Below are 24,375 nucleotides of genomic sequence, written 5' to 3'. Positions count from 1 at the left end.
TTTGCAAGTGCTTGTAAGCTCCCCCTCTTCTCCAATGTTTTTCCCCACACACCCAAGACACTAAGAACAAACTTGATGGATCTCAAAACTCATTATCTTTCAATCAGCCCAGACAAGTAGGAAGAAAGTTCAGAATGCATTTCAAAGTGATCCAGGCCTCTATTTATAGATCAGAGGGTATGGATGGAAAGAGGTCAGGCGAGCCTTAATTGAAAAAAAATCACCTTTTCTTGATTGGTACATGTCGCCCTCGCGTTAGTGAAATCCAAAAATTGATGTATTAGTCATAAATGCAATCATGGTATCGTGAATCACAAACCCATGATTGCTCTGCTAAATGATTGGCTGATGCCAGTCATTAACTAGGTTAATGATTGACTGTCGCCAATCATCACCGATAGGTGTGATTTTTTGCTGTTCGACAAATCAAACAGCAACATGTGGTGGCACGAGATAATATAGAGGCTAAAAATTCTTCTAAATTTCATATAAAATAAAATAAAAGCCCAAAAAATAAAATAAATATATATTTTGACTTAGAAAAATTATATCTTACCAAATTTAATGTCTAACAATCCACAAAATCATATTATATCTCAAAAAAAATTATTCTTTTAGAATCTATTATCATAAAAATCCCCAAAACTACATTAAAATGCATAAAATTCAGAAAATCATTCTAAAATTAGATTTTATCACATTAAGCTTGATCATATGCAAATATAAGTAATTTAATGCAAATAAACATGCAAATATTATTAGATTAAGGTACTAAAAATGCATGTTATCATATGAAGATGTTAATTACACTGCTTCATGAGCCTAGAGTATCACACACCAATTTTATTAGACATTAGAGGATATACTTAAGCCATTGAGATTTTATGAAAATTCAGGTTCAATATAAAATAAAAAAGTGATCCAATAGAATTTTTTTCTAATAAGACTCTCCTTGGATGCTTCTCCTCCCTCTCCCCTTGATTAATCGGCCCTCCTACTGTAAATGTAATTTCTCATATTATCTTAATTTTGAAATGTATTCTCATTTGATGAACTAAATGGGCCATTTCATTTGAACAACACTTGTTCATACAATTTGAACATAATTAGTTAACATGACCATCAATTCTGATAGAAAAAATGTTTAAAACATTCTCAATTTTAATGAGTTTAATCCTTCTCTCTAGAATGTTGTTTATACAGTGCTGAAGCCAAATTTAAAGAAATGAATAAAAAATGTAAAGAGAGAGATATATATAAGAAAAAAGGGATTACAGTGAAGTGCCAGCAGCTATGCCAGGCACAACAGCACTCAAGCTAATTTCATGACGTCGAATGCTAAGTGCTCAAAGCCTGTTTGCATATGGCAAAGGGCAGCACTCAAGGAGCGTCACCCAGCGCTAACATCACAAAGAACCCCTAGTAGGCCCTCGTTGAGGGCCCAAGAACATCCAGAGGAAAGGCCCACTACACAGAGCTTGGCCCAAACATGCACATAGAAGGGGGAAACGGTAAATTAATTCACATTTGAATCTCACATAGGATTTCTATAGCCCTGATGTTTCAGATATTCTTCAATTTGGAATATTTGTCAAACATATTCTTTCAGCCTCACACCAGGTTGACAAGAGAATAAATTGATCTCGACCCAACGGGCAGCAATATTAAGAAAATAATAAAGTAAATATGACTAGGCCGAATATTAAGTTTGATTTTAATTGTGACTGCCAATCTTGGTAAGGAGATAGAACAATAAACATTATATCGACTTTTTATTTTATCTTTTTTCTTTTGCGGGTTTATGATTCGTCAACATATGTTGAAGAGGCCATTGAGTCATGCAAATGGCAAGCCAGAGGATGAGTTCCTGACTGGGCAGCTGACTAATCAGTTCACATAATATCACCTTTTTATTTTAGTTTCTTTCCTTTCGCAGATTTTTTCTTTGTCACCACATACTACTGAGGACAACGAGCCTACATGAATGGCAAGCCTAAGCATGAGTACCTGACGGGGCAGCTGACTAGCTAGTCCACATTACATCGGCTTTTTCTTTTATCTTATTTTGTTTCGCAAGTTTCCAATTTGTCAACATATGCTTGCGAGGATAACGAGGACACATGAATGGCAAGCCAGAGTATGAGATCCTAATGGGGTAGCTGACTAGGCATGTGACGAGGCTGTGTACATGGCCCTCAAGTGTGTTGGGGTTTAGTGAGGTCCATGGCTACAATTTAATCGCAGCCGTTGGATCCTCTTTTAAGGAGATCAGATGGTTAGGGGTAGATCCATCAATCTACACCCCTAATCATCAATTATGTCATCTAGATGGTGTTTCCTAGCCATGGGGGACCACCAAAGGTAACCCAACGGACTTGGCAAGGCCCCACCGCAAGACTACCCGAACCATGGCCAGTGGAGCTCATATGGGAGTCTTTAAAAAGTAGTCTACAACCCCTAATTTTCACATCTCCCAATCAATATCCAGAGCAGTGGCAGGAGCACATCAGCATCTTGTCCAGCCAAATCAGAGGCCTTGACATCTCTTGGAAGGCTTGGCATGCTCATGAAGGTGCTGAAGGGGGTATAGAACACTCATGATTTGTACCAACATGGAGAAAGATGAGCAGAGACACATACAGAAGTTAACGAGCGGAGATCTACACTCCTACCATTGCTCTTCTGAATCAGGACAATCCAGTGGTCTTATGAAATTCATTTGGTATATATGTAATGTACAAGTTTGATTCCTTACATAGATAAAAACAACACTGCAATCCAGTTTTTAATATTGTTTGATAGCTTGGCCTTATTGAGGCATCTTGATAAATTTATCCCATTTTCCTTTTGATTTTATTTACAAAAAAATACTAAATATATCAAGTATATAAACTGAACTCTATTAATCTTTTTTTATTATTGGAAAAAACAGGGTGTCGGGTACTGCCAACCCAAGATTAACATTTTAATTATTTTTTATTTATTGATGTATTTTAGATGATATAAATACTTATTAACATTTTAATCATCTACCCCCTTCTACCATCTAATAATATAAATACTTACCTCCCTTGTTACTCTTATTAATCCATATATCTTATCTTATCCTCCTCCTCTCTATTTATATAATTAAAATATTTCCTAAAAATTAAAATATATTATATCTTATCTCCCAAATTATTACACTCCTATCTATAACTATAATGATATCACACAATTAATGTGTAAATAATTGAATACTATCCTTCTCCTTGTCATTAATATTCTCATTCCCTTTCTTCTTCATTATTGTTCTTTCAGCTAACTAAAATAAAAGTCCATATTTACTACCTACTTAAATTAATATCTCTTTACTTCCTATATCTATACTTCACATCTCACTCATAACCTACTACTAATTAAAATTATTAATCCAACAAAATATATTACTTACTAATCATAGTATGATTACCAAGCTCTCTTCACCTTATTACTCTTATATCTTAATTAAACTAAAAAAATAACTCGTCCACTTCCTATCTTATTACCCCTCTTTAACAAGTGTTATAAATACATTTGGATACCCTTCTTCCTTAAAATCTATAATGTCTATAAAGTAATGATTCTAAAAAAAAATTAATATCTTATATTTTAAATACCTTACATCTACATACCTTATTTCTTTCTAGCTCTTACTACTTATTTAGGCAAACTAATTACTTATCCTCCACCCTTTCACTATCTTCACTATTATTTCTATATCACTTATTTTATTCTATTATATAATTAAATGCTCTTATTATCTATTTTATCATCGATTCTAACTCAAACATTTCAACTATTTTTAAAGGCCAGTCTTGTGGAGACGATCTCACACCTACTATAGATATTTGAAAGAATTTATGTAGTTAAAGTAACAACAATATCAAAATTAACAAAGTAATTTGCCTTCATAACAAGTGTGTAAGTGGTCCTTAAACTTGAGACACAAAAGATGTATTGTGGATAGGCGGTCGTGTTTTAACTATGACCTACGAGTATCTAATCAAAGGACTCCATGTTGTCATAGTTTTATGCAATGACAAGTCCACAAATGTGATTGTGTGGTCACGATGGGATCATCAGCCCTTGACATTATAGGAGATTGATTCAAGGAAGATGATGAAGTTAAATATGTGGTTGAGGTAGTGTAAATATTGAAGGTGTTCTCTGATGATTTCGTGATGCATTAGTACTAACATGAATAAACTATTAGTGTTTGATGATTAATTGTACTCCAAGTCATTTGAGAGTCGTTCGTACATGAGAGATCACATTCCTTTGTATATTTATGACAGTAAAGGTTCCATGAGATAATTGACATATTCATTTGTATAGTATAGGGCATGAGGTATAGCCTAGCACCCTAGGGGCCAACAACTTAACCAATCAATGGGTTAAATTGATGGTTGATTAATGAATTTTAATTGGATATAGATAATTAATAAAGTCATCCCTTTAAAGATTATTGGGCCACTAAAATTATTTATTAAATTGATCATGGGCCTAGAGGATTACAAACAAAAGGTTTATGGACGTTGGGTTATATAATCAGTTTGGAGACTTCTATTAATTGTTCCCGAGGGCAAAGACTTTTGCGAAAAATTCCAAGAGACTTTTATAATGTTTCTAGGGAATTTTCTGAAAAATTCCATGAATAATATAAATAGAGGGGGCACCCTCATTTTATACCCTTGTGAATCAGTTTTAGTGTGCTCCCTCTATCTTCTCTTCCTCTTTCCTGAGTGATGCTTCTGGTGGAAACTAGACAGAGAGAAAAGCATATTTCCAAAAGTAGAGTTTGCATAAAGAAGAGGAGATCGATGACTCTGAAGTTTGTGTGGATATGTTTAGAGTGTCTATCTGAGTGGCTTGAGCACTTACTCGAGGAACCAAGAAATCATAGATCTCCTCTAGGGCACGCGCGTAATTGTGTTTGGCAAGACCGACCATGGGCACGCGCATGTTGCGGGAGCGGAGCAGCAAAATTGACATTCCAGCCAATGGTCAATATAGACAACCTGGGGTTTAGGCACAGTGCCTTACCACCACTATTGATGTAGCGACCAAGTACAAGATCACCAAGGCTGTATTAGCACGCAGCCACACATGCCCAACTCTATAAATTATCTTGGCAATCCCACCATTTCTCCTCAATTCTAAAGATTATTTTGCAACTGCGAAGGCTGCTTGACTTGGGAATCAAGATCGGCTCGCTGTTAAATTGTGAATTTAGCCTCTAAAAGTTTAGACACATAACAAAAACCTAGCTTTGATGCCATGTAAGCCAAGAAACAACATACTTGGTTGAGGATGCATGGGATCACATGGTCTTATGTAGATAAAGGGCAGAGAGATATAGAGACAGAGCCCAAGATGGGACTAATGGGTTATTCTAACATGTCACTCATAAAATTGGCATCAAACCAAGACTTGACCTTAACATGATTTTTCATTAGTGGAGATCATGTTGATACTTTTGAGTGAATATTTAAATTGATGAAATCAATATGTAGTATATTTAACATTAATGACAAATGTGTATTTGTGTGAAACCTAGAGTCATCATTTATCATTTTGGTAATATCAGTACAATTGGCCAATTGAGACACTAAAATGGGAGATTAACTGGAGAACTAGAAGTTTTAACTAGCTCAATCGATATTCAGTCACTGTATTTTATCATTGATGTTGATAATTTAGAAACTATCATAGTAGATGTTAGAGAGGAACTATGGATTGGAAAGTTCTATTGACATTTTTTTTACTCAGAAGAATTTTTACTAGCTTCAAAGGCTCTTTTGTGGTTGACACAAGGAGTCTTGGGAAGTGACTCGTAAAGAGTCATAACTCAACTTAGGAGTCAACGAGTTAACTTATGTTAAGTGTACTATCTAACAGTTTACTACTTTTTACAGGAAAGGAGGCACGCCGAGATAGGAAGGCATACTCGAGGAGGCCTGGTGGTGTTGAGGAGGGAAAGACATAAAGACAAATCTGATTCAAATAGAGTTGGGAGTACAAAGGGATATATTAAAGTCTACACAAGGGAGTCAATGTTACCTTCAAGAATATAGGAGACGCATCCAAGAGTAGTCTTTGAGACATGGGTTTCCACTAAATATTTTAACATGTGAACCTTTAAGTCTGGAAGAATTTTTTAGCACTTGCTGAATGTCTCTGTCTCCTAGGCAACTACATTCACCAGACTTTGGGTCCCAAGATCCACCGAATAAATATCTTGCCGAAAGAGATAAAGGGATGTGCATGTGTGTATTCAAGAGAATAAACGATGATTATAAATATCCCACCTCTTAGTACATATCACCCCCTAGTTCCAACAAAAGGATACAGCAATGCACTTTTATTTGATTATCATTATTTATTTGATTATCATTATTTATGATCACATCTTTTCCATATGTTGGTACTGTAAAACTTTCTATAATTTTATAATGACTAGAGTTTTCTCTATAGATTTGTAGCCAACAGAATTTGCCTCAGGCAGATTTTCGACAAATTGTACATCAAAGTCTTACTTTATAGATTTTCTATTAGTTTTTCTCATGCAGGTTAACTTGGAAGATGCAATGTATATTATTTTAAAATGTATAAAAGCAAAAAATATCAATTCAAATAAAGGTCTGCACAAAATTTTAAGAATAAAATCGAATTATTTGTGTTATATCCCTGTACATTACTGTGGATTTCTTCTGAGGTTATCTATGATTTATTTTTATCATCAACTAGAAAAGACCTTCATGTCTTTCTGCAATGATTCATCATCCCTATATAAATCAAGGCGGCCAACTTTTTCCCTATTAATTTTTTATCTCTCTTATGCTCTTTATTTTGCTTTGTTTAAAAGAACAGCAGACCTTGGGGTGTCATATGATCTGCCGTCATGTCAATATCTGATAGTTCAGTGAGGAACAAGGACATCATTGTGTAAAACTCCATTTTGCCTTTTACATGTGGCTGCAGTGCAAAATAGGCTTCATCATCTTAATCCATAAACTTCTATTAAATTGTAGGTTTGAACCATAGTCAAATTTATGTCTGAAAGACCGTTATGCCCTAATAAATTTTACTCTGATTTTTTTCACACATTAGAGACTATGCGGCCAAAAAATTTACATCACTGCGTTCATTTAACTTTCATCAAATAAAGTTTACAGCTATCCTTAAACACCTTATAACTTGGGTGAATCGACCAAATAAATCCTTAAATTCAGCATTTAAAATTCAAAGGAAATATAGTGCAAAGTGGAAAGGATTCTCTTCATTCCATCGAACGGAATAAAAATTCTGTCATATTTCTCCTAACAAATATATATTGATCTAACTCAATTTCAAGAAACACTTACATATGAGTTAACCAGGGCATTTGACTAGTCAAATAATAATTCTCAACAAATGATTCATGATGTCCTAGAATATTGTAAACAACTAAATATGTGTTAACTGCAATAAAAAATAAACTAACTCAGGTTTGAGCAGTCTATTTACGACCTGAGCAATAAAGCCACAAGTATAAACATTAGTCAAAACACCAATCTAGGCATTCCAGTTGGCAAATATTCATAACATCTATAATCACTTGTCTTCCTTACATACCAAAGTGTTAACTGTCAAGTATTCAGCAGCCCTTTTACGATTCCTAAATGGGCAAGGAGTCTCCTGTTGCAGCTATCCTGCATCTGGACTCTGGAGGCAGGAGAATTATCTAAAACCAGAGAAAATGAAAGGAAATAATTAAGCGCTGACCTTCAATCGGCATTGTGGATCTGCTCATGATCGATAAAGTCAAGGGCCTCGTCCTTGGAGACCACATTGACGTGGCTGACCCGGTTCTTGTGCGTCACTCCATAGATCTTATCTGCCACCTTGACAAGCTCCGGCCGAAACGTGGTCGTGATGAACTGTGTGTTTGCCACATCCGCAAGCCGCCGGATCATATCTTCCCCCCAAGAGTGAAGGAAAAACCAATCAACACAACAAAAAAAGATGAGAGTGGAAGCATAAAAAAGGATACTGCCGACAGCTGTCCTGTATTGGGGGTCCAAAGCAGCGTCAATCTCATCAAAGAGATAGAAGGGCGCTGGGTCGCAGCGCTGGATGGCAAATATCAGTGTCAGGGCTACCACTGTCTTTTGCCCCCCCGACAGTTGCTTCATTGACTGGGTCTCTCCTTGACCCGTAAAGGACACCTGTTCACCACAAACATCAACCCAAGACCCGTGGATGTTGACCGCTCTACCTTTTCAACAGTTTACCTTGACTTTGACCCCGATGTACTTTTCAACCCTCCCTTCGGGATCCAGGTCGCGGGGGCCATCCTCATCGAGGTCATCGTCACCGTTGTCACCATCCTGTCAAAGAGGACACAAATAGGATAAGATCTTCATGTTTTCTTTTTTTTAACGCAATTTTGAAATAAATAAATAAAATGAAGTTGGACCTTCTTCTTCATCATGACCAAGTAGCCATGGCCACCTTGAACCAACTCTGAGAAGGCTTCTCGAAAGTGCCTCGCCACGCCTTTGAAAGTCCGTTCAATGGACTCGTCCTTGCGCTGATCTAGTACTGAGATAAGTTCCCGAATTTTCTGCAAGAAAATGAATTGCCATGAAATATAATCTTTTAGATAAAATAGATGTATATAAACAATAGGATATGAAACCTCATCGCCGGCATCTAGCTCGGCTTGCCTCTTCTGAAGCTCCTCGCGTTGCTCCGTAAAATTGATGTACTGGTCTAAAGCCTTCTTGTTTACATGGCTGAACTGCTTCAGATCTTCGTTGCATTTGTGAAACATTTTCTGAAGATCTTTTATATTCTTCCTCTTGTACCTGGAGAAGATATTTATAAGGGGAAACGAACTAGACTAATGAAATGATTTGAACATGATAGTTTAATCCAAGAGTGAAGGAGCATGACGGTAAATCTGAAACATGTTACGTTTCAAAGGCCTCCGATGGCAAAGAGCCGAGTTCTCTTATCTTCTTCATGTAGTCATCTTGCTTCGATAAGAGGAGGTTCCTCCTGTTTAAGAGCTGTTCCAGATCTTTTGCCTCATCTTGAAGCGTCCGCTCATAGTTGGCCTCGAGATTCTGTGCCATTTGGCAGAATTCGACTCATTTGGATAAAAGACGGGTCTAAGCTAAGCTAAAGTAGTCAGGGTAAAAATGGTACCTTCGCTGTCTCGATTGAATTTTTTATCTCCCTCTGCTTCCTTTTCAGATTTTCCAGATTCTCAAGATCCTCTGCAGAACATTATTATGAGTTTATCGTCCAAGTAATAATCACCTGAAATAAATTAATAAAGTTCACACAAGAGGGACAGACTTTTCAGTTGAAGAGTGAGGCTATCAACTGATTGCTTGGATGCCTTAAGCTCCTGTCTTTTCCTTTCTGTTTCCTTGGGCAAAGAGTCAGAATCAGCAGACAACTTAATGGCTTCGAGCTCTTCCTCCCGTCTCATGAGATTCGTGGATAAATTCGTTTCCAACTCCTCTTTTCGTGTTTCAATCTGTAAAAGAGACCAACTGATCTCAACCAAGAACTTGACTAGGCTTGTAATTTTCCGGCTCACCTCGACTCGGCTTGTTCTGCAAGCAATAAGCTTCTCTTTGAGCTCTGTGATTTCGGGATTTAAACGGGAAAGAAGATTTCTCTCCTCCGGAGTGAGTTGATCAACAAGTTCTGTTCCCATTTCTGCTTGCTTGATGGCAATGCCGGCTCGAAGCTGATCAATCTGGTTGCGAGCGTTTCCAAGCAATTTTTCCTACATGTACATTAAAAGAGTTGAATAGAAATTAGGCAGAGGCCGTAAAAACGCAAAGACCAAGGAAAAACATGATAAGCTGATAGCACAACCACCTTATTTTCTAGGGCTTTGGAGACTGAAAGTTTTTGCTTAGTAGCATTGGTGATGTCCTGCTTGAGCTGCTCCAGTTCAGATCTGACATGACCACCTTGAGCGTCCAGCTTCTGTTGTTCTGATACCAGACTTGTAATTCTCTGATCTATCTGTGCGAAAATGTCAAGGAAGTGACACAATGAAAAATGGATTATGCTGAAGTAACCCAGACAACCTCAAACTTAGAACTGGAATCTTAGATTCCTTTCTGTTTTCAAAACAAAGTACAAAATGCATGTGGGGTAATTAAGAGTAGGTCATTCAGGATTGTTTCAAGCATAAGTGCAAACAAATAACATCATTATAAGATGCAATAACAGAAGAAGAATCAAGTCAATGGAATAGGAAGGCATCACATTTCTGTATTGTCAAACTATAAAATAACAAAAGTCGAAAGGGACTGAAGTGGGAAAACGCAACTAAAAGTTGTTTTCAGGATATCTCGGAGGTCATCACCGATCTTCTCAAGTTCAGCTGTCTTTTTATGGATCAAAATCTTGTTTTCTCTAATAACTTTCACATATTTCAGCTTGGATCGCCTAAGATCATAGAATCCCCCTGTCATCCCACCTTTTTTGCTCACTTGGTCACCTGAAATATTATTTAAGTGAGCTGCTTCTTTGTAAAAGTAAGAAAGAGACGAAAGCCATACGAATTAAATGATCATGCCTTCTAAAGTAATACAATCCAGGTCATCACTTCGAGCAACCCTTGTAGCCACATCCAGATCACGGCAAATCACTGTTCTTCCAAAAACCTGATAGGAACAATGACCGAGTAAAATATAAAGTAGGCCTCCAGATAAAGTCAAGTAGCATCATGCAACACAACACCCAAGAGAAGTCACAAAAAAAGAGAAAATTGTTAACCAAATAGTCAGAAGGGAGACATTACCGAGATTTTATTAATAATAAAAACCGTTTTCTTCTGCAAATCTGAGGTAAAACGTTGAGATATTCACTCTGGCGAAAGAAAATATCAGTAATTGTCGAAGATATGCTGAAGACATAGGCCACTTGGGAAGCCCAGGATAAAGGGGCATTGTATCGGGCCATCTCTGGCCCAATATCGGGTTCCCAATCCAATCCATTTGCCCAATAACGGCTAGTAAAACTAGCCGTTGTATGACCATTGAACTAGCCGTTTTGAGACTTGTATAAAAAGCGATATACATCGCATGTGCAAACTTATGTTTTTGAAATAGATAACTCTCTCTTTTCTTCTTCTCTTCCACTTCCTGTTTCGATTCTATTGTTGTCATGGTATCAGAGCAGGTGTGACCTTCAACGCTCAACACCTCTTGACGACGAGGATCATCCTTCGGGAGGATCTTGTTTGTGAAGAAGTCTCGAGAATACTGGTGGAGGAGTTTTTGGTTCTGAGGCATTTCAAGTAAGCTCGTCTTCTTCTTCTTCATAGTCATCCTATTGGAAGACTAGTGGTGAAGACCCTGAACCAGTCTTTCAAGAGATTATGGCAGAAGTATCGACCAAACCTCAGACTCCAACAGGACTAGCTATACCTGCTGGAAACCAGCTAGTTGTTCCAGATCGGTGGTTGACTCATCTTCCTGTTCTCGCCAAATGCAATATCTTTAATGGAAGAAATCTTCTGCTCTGGGCAAGGACGATTCAAGCTGCATTGAAGCCGAGAAAGCTCATTTATCTTCTAACGGAAAGCTGCCCAAGTGAGTCACACCCAGATTATCAGAAGTTTGTCATGGAATAGGAGTTTGTGTTTGGTTGGCTACTTGATTCACTTTCGGCTGAGCAACTTACCACATATACCTCTTACGAAACCTCCAAAACGCTATGGGAGCCGTTCACCGAAATCATTCCAAGAAGAATGATAAAAGTAAGATCATCAATCTGATTATCCAGGCCTATACTCTCAGACAAGGGGATATGGATGTCCTCACTTATTCAAATAAGCTGCTGGAAATTCATAATGAATTAGACCACTGTCGACCTCCTTCCATCGATCCAGTAGCTCGAGCTCATGAAGCCACAAATCGACTGTGCCAATTCCTGCAAGGACTTAGACCAGAATTCGAGCTCATCAGAAGCCAACTTTACAACAGAGAAGATGAGCCCACATTTGATGAAGCTGTGTCTAAGGCAATGCAGGAGGAGAGCCGTCTGAACACGAATAAAGGGAGTATTGAAAGCACTGCATATGCCTCTAAAGGTCAGAATCACCAAACAGAGAAGACATCGTCTGCAATTACTGCAAAAAGAAGGGACATATGAAGGACAAGTGCTGGAAGCTGCATGGCAAGCCCCCACATATAGCTCGAGCCCACATGACACAACAAGGAGACGGCAGTAATGATCTACCTTCAGCACAAGATTTCCAGAAAATGATGCATGAACTACAAAGCCGAAAGACGTTTATCAACTCTGGGTCAATCATTGGGTCAACATCAATGGCAAACTCTGGTAAAGAAGATTTATTTCACAATATTGCTTTACTTACCCAGGATCCATCTAATGCATGGATCCTGGACTCAGGTGCAACCGACCATATGTCGTCTAAGAAAGACTTCTTCATGACATATGAAAAGATTCACCAGGGTAAGTGCGTTTAAACTGCTGACGGCACATTACTACCTGTAATGGGTGTGGGCAGTTTAAACATTGAACCTATTGGAGAATTAAAGAATGTTTTACATGTTCCAAAGCTATTTGTTAGTCTAATCTCAGCACAAAAAATTGCAAAGAGTAAAGAATATAATATATTGTTTGATAATCTTGATGCCTATTTATGTAACAAGGAGCTCGGGTGGAAGACTGGACTAGCTAAAGTACACCAGGGACTCTACTACCTACCCTGGCAGAACTCAAGACCACCACGAGGGGAGGCTTCAAGGGTAACCATAGTAAAGAGACCACCTGACGAAGTCATCTTGGAGACATCAAAGAATGGGTCATCCATCCTACCACCTACTCAAACACATGTATCCAAACATGTTTAAAGACGTGGTTGAAAAATTGCATTGCGAAGCATGTCATTTAGGGAAATTTAAGAGAGGGACATACCCCCCCAGTATTACTAGAATGGAAAAACCTTTCCAAATGATTCATTGTGATGTTGGGGCCCATCTCCTCAAACAGATATACTAGGATACCGATATTTCTTGGTATGTATAGACGACTATAGTAGGTTTAGTTGGGTCTTCTTGATGAAACACAAGCATGAAGTTACTAAGAACCTAAAAGGTTTATGTAACCTCATTAAGAGACAGTTCGGGGATCCAGTACAAGGATTACGAACCGACAACGCAAGAGATTTTATGAATCACGAACTCATGGATTTCTTTACAAATGAGGGCATTAGACATGAGACTTCATGCCCATACACTCCCAACAAAACGGCGTAGCAGAAAGGAAAATAGGAGACATTGTGGATAAAGGGAGAACATTATTGATACAAGGAAACGTTCCCACTAATCTATGGGGTTTTTCGGTTATGACTTCAGCACACCTGATCAATCGACTCCCTTCGATACGCCTTGGTCTTAAAAGTCCCCTAGAATTACTTGAGTCATATTACCCGAGTGTAAGATTGAAAACTGGGCTACCTCCCAAAATATTTGGGTGTGTTGGATATGTGTATAATAATGCACATAAGCAGAATAAGTGGTCAACAAAAGGATTAAAATGTGTATTTTTGGGTTATTCTGTTACACAAAAGGGATATAAATTTTATCATCCCATAACCCGGAAATACATGGTAACTAAGGATGCTGTATTTGATGAGAAATTGTTTTACTATAAACCTCAAGTGAATGAATCTCATCAAGACGTATCACGTGTACTCAATATTGAGCACTCAAAGGTGGACCAGCAATCACCAGAAAATAAAGGTGACCACTGTTTAGAAAAGCATAAAATATTTGATAATGTGGTTGAAATAAACTCTCAAGGCCCCCCACGTGAGCCTGAACAAGACCAGGAATCCGAAACACCAGATGTGAATGGCGAAAAGGGGGAGACGTCTCGGATTTCCCCATATCCCAAGTATTATCAAAGAAAACAAAAGGGTAAGAAAAAAGAACAAGAGTTATCACAAGGGGGAGAACTATCAAATGAAGGGGAACAGGCATATGCTGAAGATTCAGCAGATCAAAACAATGAAGCAATGCATTGGCAAATAGCCCTAATAAAGGGCACAAGGAAGCGTACAAAATAACCACTATACCCAATGGCAAACCATCTCAATTACCAGAAAGTCTCACATCAATACAAGATGTTTCTGACGCAAGTTCAAGCTATACCTATTCCCAAATGTCCCCAAGAAGCCTTGAAAAGTACACATTGGAGAGAAGCAATGGATGAAGAGATGAGAGCTTTACTACAGAACAACACATGGGAAATCGTCAATCGACCTAAGGATAAGCGAACTGTGGGATGTAAATGGGTATACGCCATAAAATGTAATCCAGATGGAAGCATAGATAGGTACAAAGCACGATTAGTAGCTCGGGGATACACTCAGACATATGGAATTGACTACCAAGAGACGTTTGCACCAGTTGTTAAACTCAATACCATTAGGATTTTAATATCCTTAGCTGTAAACCTGGATTGGCCACTAAATCAATATGACATTAAGAATGCATTTCTACATGGGGACTTAAAAGAAGAGATTTATATGGATATTCCACCAGGATATGAAGAACATCAAGATAAGGGAAAAGTGTGTAGACTTCGAAAGGCTCTATATGGACTAAAGCAATCCCCTAGAGCATGGTTTGGGAGATTTACTCAAACTATGAAACAATTAGGATACCGCCAGTGTAATGGGGAACACACTATGTTCCTAAAACACTACGAAAAGGATCTATTAACAACACTAATAGTATATGTAGACGATATTATAATCACTGGGAATAACCTAAAAGAAATACGAACTCTCGAAGAACATTTGGGTAAAAATTTCCAAATTGAACAACTAGGACCCTTAAAATATTTCCTGGGTATAGAATTTGCAAGGTCAAGTGAAGGTATCCTAATGACACAACAGAAGTACATACTTGATCTCCTAAATAAGACAAAACATATAAACTGCCACATAAATGAAACACCAATCGAAGTTACTCATAGATTAACTATAAATGAGAATGAACCTAAAGTAGACATCAACTCTTATCAGAGTCTAATAGGAAAACTCTTGTATTTATCACATACGCGACCTGATATATGTTATGCTGTGAATGTTTTAAGTCAATTTATGCACTCTCCTAGGAACTCGCATTTCCAAGCAGCTAACAGGATTCTCAGGTATCTAAAGGGCACACCAGGATTGGGCATCGCACACTGCAAAACAGGTAAGATCGACCTTATTGTATACACTGATTCTGACTTTGCTGGCTCTCGTCTTGACAACAGGTCAACCACGGGGTACTGCACAATGCTAGGAGGAAATCTAGTAACCTGGAGAAGCAAGAGGCAGAGTGTAGTATCAAAATCAAGCACTGAAGCTGAATTTCGTGCCATGTCCACGGGAATCGACGAGGCAATATGGATCAAGAATCTCCTAGAAGATTTGAAAATCAACTTCCTAAGACTAATTATCATCCGCTGCGACAATAAGTCTGCCATCAATATAGCTCATGATCCAGTTGACCATGATCGAATGAAGCATGTAAACATTGATAGATTCTATATCCAAGATCACTTAGAACAAGGGAACCTACAGACAGAATATGTGAGCTCCGATGAACAGTGTGCAGACATCTTCACCAAGGGGCTACCTATCAAGAAAACTCAATATTTAAGATCCAAGCTTGGAATGAAGAACATACATTCCTGCACTTGAGGGGGAGTGTCGAAGATATGCTGAAGACATAGGCCACTTGGGAAGCCCAGGATAAAGGGGCATTGTATCGGGCCATCTCTGGCCCAATATCGGGTTCCCAATCCAATCCATTTGCCCAATAACGGCTAGTAAAACTAGCCGTTATATGACCGTTGAACTAGCCGTTTTGAGACTTGTATAAAAAGCGATATACATCGCATGTACAAATTTATGTTTTTGAAATAGAAAACTCTCTCTTTTCTTCTTCTCTTCCACTTCCTGTCTCGATTCTATTGTTGTCAGTAGTGACCAAAACAGATGCCACTTTTTTCCCACTTTCCTTGTTATTACTTTATGCTATGAAGGGAGTCCTTTTATGCGGTAGAAGTTATTTTCCATTACATCAGATTAAATATAACATTTCACCGTAGAAATCCTCATAATCTCAGGAGAAGCACAGGAGAATATTATGAAACATAGATTTTTTTCAAAAGACGAGGAATATTACCTGGAATCGGTGATCAACCCAATACAATGAACCATAGAGGAAATAACCAAAGTGATATAAACATCTTTATCCAACGAAAATTGAAGACCATCGTTATAAGATACCATTATCGTTATGGATCACTATTAAAATTATTGTTGAACTTTTTTTCATGAAGCTTCTTAGGACGTAGACATTTCTTGATTATCAAAGACTGTAACAACATAATGATTGCATCTATACACGAAAGAGAGGAGTGCTGTCGACCTGCAGGCCACAGAAATCTAAAATAGAGACAAAAAACAGCAATGACTTGTATATCACTACACATCTTTCAGAACTCGAGGTGTAACTGACCTGAAAACCAAGATAAACAGCATCACACAAAATGGAAAATGGAAAGAGGAACGATGTTTAGAGCCTCCCCATGATAGGTTCATGACGAAAGGTTTCCAACAAACTACAGCGAAGAGTAAGAAAATGCATTTCCATTTTCTCATAAGAATAAATCGTTTATATTGAGAAAATATAGCTCATCGTAGGGATGCAGTATTTTTAGGGCGAATAAGGCTGAAATTTTCACAAAACCAAAGTATGCCACTATAATGATTGTTTTAATCATCCCTCATCTTGGTTGACCACAGATCATCAAGAACATGGAAGAAAAGAGAACCGAATGCCAAAATAAACTACAAAATTTGTCGATCGAATTAATGGCAGTCGACTGTTGCTTTGAAGTGAAATAGTCGTATATTCATCTTGACTCCAATTGCATCTAACATTGGAAATAGAAAGAGGGACAGAATCAGAAGCATTGCCAACCTGAGAAAACGCCGGTGCATGATCCTGAGAGAAATTCAGCTTCTTTAAAAGTGGAACCACATCAGAACTATGAGGATAATTCACTTGATGAGTTCGGACCCTATTCAACGGTATGAAAGTAATACGTCCACCTTTCTCAGAAGTAAGAAATCTAATGATCTTCGTAGAGATTCCATCATTCTCGACCACAACGTGAAATAAGCTGCCAAATGAATAAATATCATAAGACAAACATCACAAAGGACAGAAATTATAGAAACAGAACGTGGACAAATCGGAGGGCATGGTACTCAGTTCTCAAACCTGTTTCCAGCAGTAACTTCAACGGCAGTGAAAAATTTCTCGTCACAGTCCACTAACTCCAAAATTGGACCGAAAACACCTCTAATATTGTGATCTTTAATAATTCTGTTCACAGAGGAAAGCCCTCTCCTTATATCCTATGGAAAAAAAGGGAGGATATGAGACATCTAGAATAGCACAGGCACAGAAATTAGACACTTAGCTCCATCGATTTACTGCAATTCGGGAATGAGAAAATTGAAATAAGATGAAATAAGTATCATACTAGTTGTAGTATATTATATTATATAATACTTATTGTATTTTACTGCAATTTTCATCGCTCTATTGTATTATTTTCTATAATACTTATTTCAAATGAAATAAGTATTATAGAATATAAAATACAAGCAGTACTCTAACTACATTTCAGAATGTTTATTCTATTTTTTGTTTTTCGAATGTACAAAAGTTTTAATCTGGCTTAACTTTTTGCATGTTTTAAAAAGTACTATTCCGTTCTTCATTAAAACCTTGAAGTCACTCTCTTCTCAAAAAAATATATATATATAGATTTCTTCTGCACACCACTGAATGCTTCCCACGAGTGTTCAATTAAGTCGGCAGAAGAAATATTTCATTTTTATCGAATCGAAGAGAAATTTATGAATCGAAGAGAAACCTAAAGATCTTTGTAGAGTTCCCAATCTTTCATAAATGCAAATGTGAGGAACCAGATGCTTACTCCAGGGGTTGCGTGGTCCAGGCTTTTCTGTGCCTTTAATACCTCTGATCTAAGTCTGTCAATTTCAGCCGTGAGATCACCTTCTCTCTTCCACAGGGACCTACAAAAGCTCCCAAAAACTAAGCACAGGGCATACAGTCATAGACTAAATAATGAAAATTTTAACATACTTTCGAGTTTCCTGAAGATCATCCCTTTGCCTTTTCAAAACGCTGAAATCACCTTGATCCTTAGAGATGAGAGAGCTTTGCTTCTGCAGCTCAGCACCTCGTTCTTTGATGTGAAAGTCCATTTTGTTAATTTCATCCTTGAGAAGTTGAATCTCGTCCTGAAGCTTTTTTTCCTAAATAATTCAAAATTCATTCAAATTTAATCAAACCATGAAGGGCCAAAATTGCCAATAAGAATATAATAAAAAGTAACGATTTCATAGATCCAAAGTACAGGTAAAAATAGTAAAAAATTCTGATACAAAGAAGAGTACAAGAATCCCGACAAGATATTACAACCGTAAAATAAAAACCAACAACCAATTAGTGCGAACTGCATCTTCGTCTTAAAGAGGTACAATTTCACAATGGAAACTAATATATTTAAGTCCAAATACATGAAAATATTATCGTCGACCAGATTGACCAAGTTTAATGTGGACAGCGTAACTCCATGCACGTTCAACAGAAACTTGAGTCCCCAAAATCCGAATTATACTGGGATTTCCTCCAAGAAACCATAGATTTGTTTTCAGAAGAAAAATAATGGCAATCATGACTTTCACGACTGCAACAGTGCAAGCCCAGTTCATCCCAAACAAATCTAAGCACCAATCCCAGATATTCTAGCGGAAAACCAGCTTCTGCTGAGGCTTTATCATCGTCCTATCAGGGATAGCATACGGTATTGCACCAGATGACATAGACCTCATGCGAGAATTTCTTTTTGATGCAGAGCTGATACATAGCTATTCTTCTCCATGAGTTGCCCAGAAGGCCAATCAAGAGAAGACATGTGTACGTTAATACAGCCCTTGTGGCAACCTAAGTAAACAGACCAGGAAGGAGCAGGGATATTCAGTCTCTTTTCAAAAAGATGTTGCAGGAGCAACTTAGTCTCTGGATAGCAGGGTTGGGCTTGCTGTTCAGAGGGGGGATATCTGCCAGAGACCCTCAGCTACCCATTTCTGTCATCCTCTTATGGATTCTGTTGAAGAAGATAATATGGATAGAACTTTGTTGCTTAGAAAAGAAGGGATACATGCCCTTATATAGGGCTGAGAGAGAGTATTAGAGATTTATCAATGTGGGATTAAGAGAGGGAACCCTTAGTGGGCTAAGGTCTAGTGGACCTAGTAGGCCACACCACCTATTTCCCAACAGATTCTATTCCTCCGCCATCGAGTTCTTCAACTCCATTACACCACTTGGATTTCTGAACTACCGAGAGGGTTTTCTTGGTACGTATTTAACAAGATGTTTCATTAGGAAATACTTATCTACATTTGCTCGAATCAGGACCAAACTCACATAAACAAGACATAAGACCGAACTTTATTCTTTTAAAGGGTTGCCCACAAGACGGAAATTTTATTTCAGAGTGGCACACTGTCATCAGTACTGATAAAAAAACAGCAAGTCGTAAACCACAAAACAAGTCAAACACCTGCACAAGATTTGATGATAGAACTCGCTGGAGGTCATCAATCTCTTTTTGGAGCCATTTGTCTCTTTGAGCTTTACTAGAAAACTGGGTGGCACGCCCCTGTTTTTGATACAATATACTGAGCTGCTTCTCGCGATCCATGATGCTGATTTTTCAAAATGTGGCCATGAGCAAATCGTAATGACTGGAAACCTGTTCGAAAGATGAGAGCAACAAAGCCCTAGTTCTTTATGAAGCTACGAGTTACAGCAAGTACCTTTTAGAAATTTCTTCCTCCTCCATTACTTTGGCATTGTGGGAAGGCCTTATCATATTCAGTTCATCTCTAGATTCCTGAATTTCTTTCCTCAAGCTCTTTAACTGTTTTTCAGCCTCAGCCTGAAAATAAATTCACACTATGCGATCAGTATCAACACCGTTGTCATGATTAGGTCTAAAGCAAACTACCAATGATATAATATATCATGCCAAAAAACAAGAAAGCATCATACTTTGGAACGAATATCGACAGATCTCTTTTCCTCGAGATCCTTTAAATCTAGTTCTATCTGTGCATGCATTTCTAGAGCTTCAGTCCGCTGCTTTTCCAATGCTTCTTTCTCCTTATGCAAGTTCTGAACCTCTTTACTGAGAGCTTTGTTTTCTTTGTCCCAGGACTTTACGTCTTCATGAGCTTCAAGTACTTTATTGTACATGTGAGCAGATTTCTCTGACACTTTGTTTCGAGCCTCTTCTATCTATAAAATAATCCAAATTAGTGTTAATGTAAGGCATAAAATGATATTCTCTCGATAATATACATGGTTCGTAAAACATAAATGTACAGTATGACACATGAGTTGGCCCTTCAAATCATGAAATTTAATGAGAAGAATTTTTCGAAAAGGGGAAATAAATATATTACATAATCATTTTATTTGCAGCAAAGATAACACCGCATTACTTATGCATATATCAGCCGTAGAATCCACTGGAAATATTAAATATATATTTCATTGTGCTGAGAGGGCACCCTGAAGAATTTCCATGTTTTCACATTGGCGTTCTGTCACCAAACGTGGATTCAAGGTAGGTTAAATAATATCAGATAATTGCAGAACGGCATTTAAGCTAAACGAAGAGAAAATTTCGCTGAACATTCTGCACCATGTTCTGTGAAAGTAGAGATAATTGTGTTGTTCGATTTGGAGTCATAGAAGCTAACGCTATTCAGAATGGCACGGGGATAAACTGTTGAGGTTAAAGATGAGAAATACAGATTAAGAATAGAAATCGTGAAAGCATAAGGAAATCGAAATATAAAATGTTTATGCCATTGACAAACACTAAAACCACTTCCTTAAACCAATCAACGTTACTCCCAAAGTCCATCAACACATAAAACAGATTGTAAAGATCAATATGAAGAGGCAGAGGTCAACAGAATAATGCTTACAAATTAATTCATGTAAGAAACTTTTTAAAAGTTTGAAGTTTGAGACCTCTCCGAGCTTCAATCTCGCATCTTGAAGTTCTTTGTCATAAATTGTATACTCTAGCGATCGTCGTTGTTTATCCAACTGCTGATATTTTTTCAGTTCCTCTTTTTCCTCATCCAGCTCCCTCAGCCTTTCTTCCAGATACTGGACAACTTGAATTATCTGCTTCCTTTTGTTGCCTGATTAGCAAGTCAAAACTCTAATCAAAACGTTCATTCTGATAACACAATACATTCATCATTCTCTAATATAAGACTTGCCGGTTTCTTGCATAATTTTCAAGCTTTCTCTGCGTCTCTCTTCATAAACTCGAGTTCCGCCTATTTCTTTCAGCAGGTCCAGCCGCTCAGAGTCTTTCATCAGAGTCAAGGACGCAATCTACAACACATCAGCTACAGAGAATCAATTTACGGACATATGGCTTAAGACCAAAAAAATCATAGAAAGCCTATAAGCTGTAAGCCATTAGATAATTGAAGATAGAAAAACAAAGTTCAAAAAAATATGCAGTTAAATAAACGGATGAATAAAAGATACAACCAAAATACGAAAATTAAAATGATGCAATAAATAGTTTAAATACATCAGATGACCAAAAAAGAATACTTGACCTTTCCCTGTTGAACCACATAATATGGATTTGAACGAGAGAAACCAGCACTTTCTAGTAAGTTCATGACTTCCGTTTTCCTGGAAAGGAATTTGGTATCTTTAAAAATGGGTTGCAATCGCTCAAAAAGAAGCCGTATGATGAAGCAGAGGCATACGTAATATGCTTTCCGTCGAGGAAATATTCATCCTTTTTCAAACCAATTGTCCTGCGCAGCCGTACCTCCTCCTTGTCCACCTGAATCAAAAAAGAGAACAGCAATTTCCACAGCTTTGCCTATCATTCGTATCTAAGACATTTTTGAATTTCTAAGTCCTTAGGCGTCATGATGCGGATGGCTATTTAATATTTTTAAATTATCTGACATTTCGAAGTAGAGCGAAGAAAACACTCACGGGGATACGATTATCTGAGTTGTCAAAAACTATTTCGACAAATGCAGACACCACTTGATGGCCAGCACCTTCCTGGATTCATCAAAAGGAAAAACTTGTGAACAGTGGATAGTTGAAATGATAAAACGGAAAAAGTGCCGTTCTTAGAAACTGATAGATTTAATTTTTTTAATGACTTTGACCGAAAGAAGTATATCCTTCATATTCAAAGCACCATAATTCTGATGTCAAATGCCAAGTAGAAGACCGTACATGGAGAAGGGCGTGACGATCTTCACTGCGCAGGTTTTGGAACAGATCACTGAGGACGAATCTTATGGCTGTAGTTTTAAGTTTCGTCACACAAGTGTTTGTTAGTTTGATTTAACAGCATTTGAAATTAAAATTGCAAACCTCTGTAATTAAAACTGAAGAAGATAGCTCCAGAGGAAAGATGAGCTTGAAACTAATTATAACAATCCTTTCTTACCATGAAAGAAATTTGTCTTTCCCGATCCATTTGCTCCGACTGAGAACAAATCAGGGTATGAAAACAAGTCAGCACGGGGATAACATTCAAACTAATGACATGTTCAGAAGGACATGAAGGAAACAGTTACCAACACAGTTGATTTTAGGACTGAACGGCTCTGTGGAGACTTGCTCACGGTAACTCTTAAATCCTTCTATTATGACCTAAAAGTATGTAAGACATGAGTAAAAGACATCCACCTCCAAAATAAAACGAAAGTGTACTTCTAATTTCGTCCTTCACCTGCTTGATATACATGTCGAAATAGGAAATTAGCTACGCATCTAAGGATTATTCAGGTACATCGATGGTGGTCAGTAAGTAAGGAATTGCGAAGGACGACGAATTGTCGATAATGGCAGGAACCCTAGCAATCAGTCGATCGGAGTATTGCTGACCAAAGTTGGAAATTTATTAGATCCAGGCGTCAACAAACAATAACGAAAACAAATAACCGAGATTAGAACTGAAACCTTGGCCGATCGAATGCAATTTGGCCATTACAGATGACTGAAGAAGCTGCAGAGATCGTGGAAGGCGTTGAGTGACTGGGCATGGGCGGGAAAAGAAGCGAGGAGACGGAAAGCAAGCTCTGCACGCGCCAGTTTCTGACAGAAGGAAATATTAATTCAAATCCATACTCGCTTGTAAAAATACGGCATAATTTGTTGTCCTTAAAGAGTCCTCGAAGAAGATCGTACTGGGCCGGTGGTAGGCGGCCCATTCTCTCTTTGTTATGGATCATGTAATATAGTCCTGATGGTAGCAGCAAATAGTTCAGCCATTATTGGTTTTGACAGAAATGTTAGATTTGACAGTTTATGAATCATGGATAGAGTATTTGGGATTTTCAATGCAGATGGCCACTCGAGGAAGAAAAAATATTAGGCATGCTCAATTTTGTGTAAGGGTGAATTTTCTTGCGATGTGCAGTGTGGTGCAATTTTTTTGGTGTGGTTTGATGTGAGTATTTTAAAAAATAATTTTAAAAGTACTGTTGATAAACTGAGATTCTTGGGCAAAGTACTGTTGATAAGCTGTTGATGACACGGAATTATAGATGCTTCAAAATTATGAATCATTGACTCAAATCACTTTTCTATTTAGTGAAGAAACAAATGTTGATGTTCATTTAGAGGTTAGACAGAGATCAAGAATAGAGACCTAATGGAGCACTCAGGATCCCGAAGATATTAAAGAAATCATTTTCTATTAGATATACACTTCGGTAACTAGTAGGTTCTATGGCCTTGATTGAGATGAAATTTGAATGATTCATGTGGTGGAAGACTGTGAAAAAAAATTGACGGCATTCGAAACTGATGATCAAATCACTTGGGCACAAATATGATCTGGGATTTATTGATTCATTATTTGAGATGTGTTGATTTGTTAATTTTTCATCCCCGAGGGATGTCCACATGATCCCATGGCATGTTGAATCTCCTCCTTTATCCTGACAAGCATCGTTCGGACCACCTTCATTCTTATGCCATCCCAATCGCATCAGGAATAGAGAGAAGACAAGGGGAGAAGGGACAAGAAGGTAAAGGCCAAAAACAATTCTGGCATGGGTGAATTTTATTTAGAGCCTTCCACTGTTTATATTAAATAGGAATTTTTTATTTAAAAAACTCAAAATTTAAATGT

At 37.6% G+C, this 24,375-nt stretch overlaps 1 protein-coding gene across 3 annotated transcripts; it reads right to left on the bottom strand.

The window, feature by feature from the left end:
• Window positions 1–7,558: 7,558 nt before the first annotated feature.
• TTN7 (Structural maintenance of chromosomes (SMC) family protein) lies at window positions 7,559–23,368 on the bottom strand. 3 transcript variants are annotated; one of them, XM_078576202.1, is made up of 29 exons: window positions 23,199–23,368; window positions 22,969–23,118; window positions 22,814–22,889; window positions 22,684–22,722; window positions 22,467–22,534; window positions 22,215–22,286; window positions 21,977–22,056; window positions 21,821–21,899; window positions 21,470–21,587; window positions 21,213–21,388; window positions 20,223–20,468; window positions 19,988–20,109; window positions 19,732–19,876; window positions 18,246–18,418; window positions 18,076–18,175; window positions 17,352–17,488; window positions 17,049–17,250; window positions 10,610–10,697; window positions 10,382–10,531; window positions 9,901–10,052; window positions 9,614–9,805; window positions 9,367–9,550; window positions 9,214–9,284; window positions 8,980–9,131; window positions 8,702–8,870; window positions 8,480–8,626; window positions 8,295–8,390; window positions 7,786–8,228; window positions 7,559–7,725 (listed from the first exon to the last, which is right to left on the bottom strand). In XM_078576202.1, exons 2-28 carry the CDS (start codon window positions 22,981–22,983, stop codon window positions 7,788–7,790), a joined length of 3,690 nt encoding a protein of 1,229 aa, XP_078432328.1. In that variant the 5' UTR covers window positions 22,984–23,118; window positions 23,199–23,368; the 3' UTR covers window positions 7,559–7,725; window positions 7,786–7,787. The 3 variants fall into 3 exon arrangements, with proteins under 3 accessions (XP_078432328.1, XP_078432329.1, XP_078432327.1); XM_078576203.1 differs by having other exon boundaries at window positions 7,559–7,978; window positions 8,054–8,228; XM_078576201.1 differs by having other exon boundaries at window positions 7,559–8,228.
• Window positions 23,369–24,375: the final 1,007 nt, after the last annotated feature.

The sequence above is a fragment of the Wolffia australiana genome, chromosome 5, assembly GCF_029677425.1.
Source record: "Wolffia australiana isolate 7733 chromosome 5, ASM2967742v1".
Taxonomy (NCBI): domain Eukaryota; kingdom Viridiplantae; phylum Streptophyta; class Magnoliopsida; order Alismatales; family Araceae; genus Wolffia; species Wolffia australiana.
Note: the sequence above shows the minus strand (reverse complement) of the source record. Positions and strands in the feature narration are given on the sequence as shown.

Excerpts from the sequence above, each read along its gene's own strand:
- TTN7 (XM_078576201.1), bottom strand. Across the intron at positions 22,057-22,214 it reads ACTCAGATAATCGTATCCCC|GTGGACAAGGAGGAGGTACG; the intron begins GTGAGTGTTTTC and ends TTTTTGATTCAG. Across the intron at positions 9,551-9,613 it reads GCAGAACAAGCCGAGTCGAG|ATTGAAACACGAAAAGAGGA; the intron begins GTGAGCCGGAAA and ends TCTCTTTTACAG.